The 4,385-nt window shown below is 50.1% G+C and overlaps 1 protein-coding gene across 1 annotated transcript in view; it reads left to right on the top strand.

The window, feature by feature from the left end:
* The first annotated feature begins 111 nt into the window (after positions 1-111).
* The window catches only part of TACC1 (transforming, acidic coiled-coil containing protein 1), a 47,475-nt gene continuing 43,201 nt past the window's right edge, over positions 112-4,385 (top strand). The window contains 2 exon segments of the mRNA XM_014536380.1: positions 112-380; positions 1,282-1,397. Coding sequence (XP_014391866.1) covers positions 217-380; positions 1,282-1,397 — 280 coding nt within the window. The 5' untranslated portion in view covers positions 112-216.

Genomic DNA, 4,385 nt, shown 5'->3' on the forward strand with positions numbered 1-4,385 from the left:
CCCCATTTGGGAAGGAGGACTAGGAGGAAGCGGCGCTGCCGGCCGGCCAAGAGGAAGCGCTTCCACCCCGGCCCCGACGGCGCTCGTTTAACCACATCCGCGCCTCCGCTGGAAACGCTTAACGGCGCCTGTCACCGGTTCCCTCCATTTTGAAAGGGGAAAAAAGGCTCTCCCGTTCCCCTACCCTTAGGAGCTGGCGCCGGAGGATCCGCACTCATGGCGTTCAGCCCGTGGCAGATCCTGTCCCCCGTGCAGTGGGCGAAATGGACGTGGTCCGCGGTGCGCGGCGGGGGCGCCGGAGACGACGAGGCCGGAGGGCCCGAGGGCGACCCCGAGGAGGAGGAGGACTCGCAAGCCGAGACCAAATCCTTGAGTTTCAGGCAAGTACACGCATCCCTGCCGAGATGCAAACGTGCTGCCATCCACCCACCCACCCATCCATTCATTCATCCGCCCGCCCATCCGTCTGTGGCTCACCCTGTGTGCGTGTGTGTGGTCGCCCACCCGCGTAACCATATTCGTGGCAATGCTGGACCCCGCCCGGAACCAGGTCCCCGCTGTGCATTCGGAAGTTCAAGACGTTCCGTCCTCCCGTGCGTTTTCTTTCTCCCTTTTCAGTGTGAGCTTTCTGAACCTAACCCAGAATCTGCAGTCTCTCCGCACCCCATCACACACACGCACTCACAGTGCCATTGATCACACCCGGTGGGGAAGAGGTCGCTCCCACTGTGACCCCCAAAATGCGGTCTTGGTAGGGAAGGTCGCGTGATGACAGGCCTCTGGCAGCTGGTGAGAAATGGTGGTCTCCGCTGTGCTGTCACTCGTGTGATTGCAGAAGGCAGGTGACCGCATCCTCCGCCTCGGGCCGGGCCGAGGGAGTTAGAACAGGTAGCGAGAGGCCTGCCAGGGAAAAAAAGGCATCGTGGCGAGAACTGGCTTAATTTTTTTTTTTTAGGGGGAGGGGGGCCATCTTAATTTTTAAGGCTCTGGGAAAGGGCTCTTGGGAGAAAAGGAGCCTGTTGAAACGAGCTTTTATTCCTGGGTGTCCGAGGGAAGGATGCCATCAAAACAGATGGTGCTGGAGAAAAGCTCCGAAGGATGGTGGCGAATCCAGGGAGACAGGATGCGCGAGAAAAGCCCGCAGCATCGCCCATGGCCAATCGGGGCTGAGGACCAGTGGGTTGTAGGGTTAGGGCCCTGGACGTGAGCCGTTTGATAGGTGATACAGGCTGTCGGAAATACCGTTGAAAGTGGTAATTCCTCATTTTTCCCCCTTGGCAGCTCGGATTCTGAGGGTAATTTTGAGACCCCTGAAGTTGAAACACCCATCAAGTCACCTCTCAAGGCCTGCTGTGATTCATCACTCGGATTAGCAGGACCTGTGGCCAACACCCAAGGTAAGGAGAGACTTCCAGTGTCTGCCCCTTTTGTTTTAAAGTTTTGAAAATGTAAACGAGGGAAGGAAAAGTGTTGATTTAGGGCCATTAAAAAAAGGTTTGGATGGTCTCCTCATTGCGTAAGAGCTGTTTTAAAGCTCCCGGTTTATTTGAAATGTTTGTTTTTTAGGATCCGGGTAGTCTGAGAGGTGTTCTTCCCCAAGTAGTTTGTACATTTGTAGTAAGAGATTGTCTTCATCAAACTTTCCTGCTGGGCCCTTCCCCTCGGCCCCTAGAAAACAAAAATGTGTGTAGGAATGCAGTGATGGACGCAAGTTTAGAATTTCCCAGGCTAAGTAGCTTTCTACAGGGTGTGGCTGGAGACAGAAATTACAGGTGAGAGTTGACGTTTTGTAGATAAGGAGGAATCTGAAGAGGCTGTTTCAAAACTGCTCTTCCTCACACAGGAATGGTGGTGAGCTGCTCAGTCTACCTAAGAAAACCTGGTACAGAGATTCTCCCCAAACCCCTCAGAGCCCAACCTTGAGCCTGCCCTTCATCTACAAAAGCTTCTGCTGTTCCACTTAATTAGTAGAAATCTTTTTTGTCACGCAGCCAGTTTGGGGTAAAATTTCACCTGTCTTGACAGAATTCATTTATCTCTTCAGTAGAGTGCACTGTGATTCAGCAGTGAAAAAGTTCTGCTCTCACCCGTCTAACCCTACAGAGGGCCATGGACCTTTAAAAGGCTAAGTGAAAGATACATGCCCGCTTGTCTTCAGTTTTATGGAGAAAAAAGTGAAGCGGGGGAAGGAGGAATAGGGTATATGGGGTGAGGGTAGGAGATGCTGAAGGGTAATTAGATGGAGGTTTAATAATAAGGAGACTTAGCAGAGCCTTGAAGAAAGATTGAGAAAACAGCCTTGCAGATGCCTGGGGAGAGAACCCTTCCAGCAGAGGGAATGGCATCTGCAAAGGTGTGAGACAGGGCCAGCCTTGACAGAGTGGGGCCCGTGGGGGGAGGGTGGCAGCGTGGCCGCGTGTTTGAGGACCAGTGAAGGGGACAGTGTGGCTGGAGTGGAGTGACAGGCAGAGAGCAGTAGTTGCTGAAGTCAACCAGGTAAGGGGCGGTCTGGATCGTATTGTAATGATGCTGCGGTTTTCTTTCTGAGTGAGATAGGAAGCCATTGGAGGATGTGTTAGCTGCCTAGGGCTGCCTTGAGAAAGTGCCACAAACTGGGTGGCTTAAAACAACAGGAATGTACTAGTGTTCCCTCGCAGTTCTGAAGGCTAGAAGTCTGAAATCAAGGTGTCAGCAGTGCCATGCTCCCTCCAAAAGTCCTAGGGAAGAATTCTTCCTTGTCTCTTCTAGCTTCTGGTGGTTGCCGGCAATTCTTAGTGTTCCTTGGCTTATTACAGTCTCTGCCTCCTTCATTACATGGCCTTCTTCTCTCTACTTATCTGTGTCTTCGCATGGCATACTTACAAGTAAACCAGTCATTGGGTTTAGGGACCATCCTAATCCAGTATGACCTCATCTTAACTTGGTTACATCTGCAAAGATACTGTTAGCAAACACTGGGAGTTAGGGCTGCAGCACATCTTCCCGAGGGAACCCAGGTCAAGTCACAACAGAGGGCTTTGAGCACAGAGGGATTGTGCTTGACTTCCTTTTAAAAAGGTTCGTGGGCCCGGCCAGCGTGGCTCAGTGGTTGAGCATCAACCTATGAACCAGGAGGTCACAATTGGGTTCCCAGTCAGGGCACATGCCCAGGTTGCGGGCCCGATCTTCAGTGTAGGGGGTGCAGGAGGCAACCGATCAATGATTCTCTCTCATCATTGATGTTTCTATCTCTCTCCCCTTCCCTCTCTGAAACCAATAAAAATATATTTTAAAAAAGGGTTAGCTGGCTGCTGTCCAGAGAAGGGACTCTAGGATGTATGTTCTTTTTACCATCTTTCTCTATTCCACTGTCTGCCACTGTCACCCTACAGTGGCAGATAGAGCCAGCTTTCAGTTAGCCAGTTATCTAATTTTTTATCTGATTATGACTTTTTTTGCCTCCCAACCATTATTGTATTTTATTGCTTGGTAACTTCCTCACAGGTTGCCTAGGGAAGTCAAGTTCTCTGTGGTAGACATCATGGCGAAGCTGGATAATCAGTGAAATATCAGCTTTTTGTGATTTGGTTTTGCTTTAAATTGTGAGCTTCATTATGTGCTTCCCCTTCTGAGAATTGAAAATACCCTCCACTCACCCCAGCTGCTTTTTTAAAAATATATTTTTATTGATTTCAGAGAGGAAGGGGGAGAGAGAGATAGATAGAAACATCAATGATGACAGGGAATCAATGATTGGCTGCCTCCTGCATGCCCCCTACTGGGGATCGAGCCTGCAACCCAGGCATGTGCCCTTGACTGGCATCGAACCCGGGACCCTTCAGACCGGGGCGGATGCTCTATCCACTGAGCCAAACTGGCTAGGGCACCCCCAGCTGCTTTTATCATGGTTTTAGACAAAGCCTGCTTGGGAACAGGCAAGACTGTGCATTGGAAAATTTGTGTGTGTGCTTTGCTTTGTATTTGTAGCACTCAGTGCCTGAAGATGCCACTTGTTCTCAGAACCTCCCTTTTCTTCTCTCAAGATTGGCAGATCAGAAGGGAGATTTGAAAGCTTGAAAGAACTATTTTGTAGCTTTCCCATCACATTTAAATAAAGCTCACAAGACTTGTTAAGTTGGTTTTTGAAAGACTCTTTGAATTGCCCTCAGCTTGGGCGGCCCCTTCCTCACCATTCTGTTAGCTGGTATTCTGATTCATCCTGACAGATTCTTTGCTAATTGAATAGTGGCCTGTATGGCCCAGGTCCGGCACCCAGAGCCATAGAGACCCAATTGTTTGGTCCTTTCTGTGCTACTGACTCATTATTACAAGTTTTGGTGACTTACCCTCTCTAAAAAGTTTTCCTTCATGGACCAGGAAAGCTCTGTGGAGTAGTTCATGATTGG

Source organism: Myotis brandtii, unplaced genomic scaffold (assembly GCF_000412655.1).
Source record: "Myotis brandtii unplaced genomic scaffold, ASM41265v1 scaffold103, whole genome shotgun sequence".
NCBI lineage: Eukaryota > Metazoa > Chordata > Mammalia > Chiroptera > Vespertilionidae > Myotis > Myotis brandtii.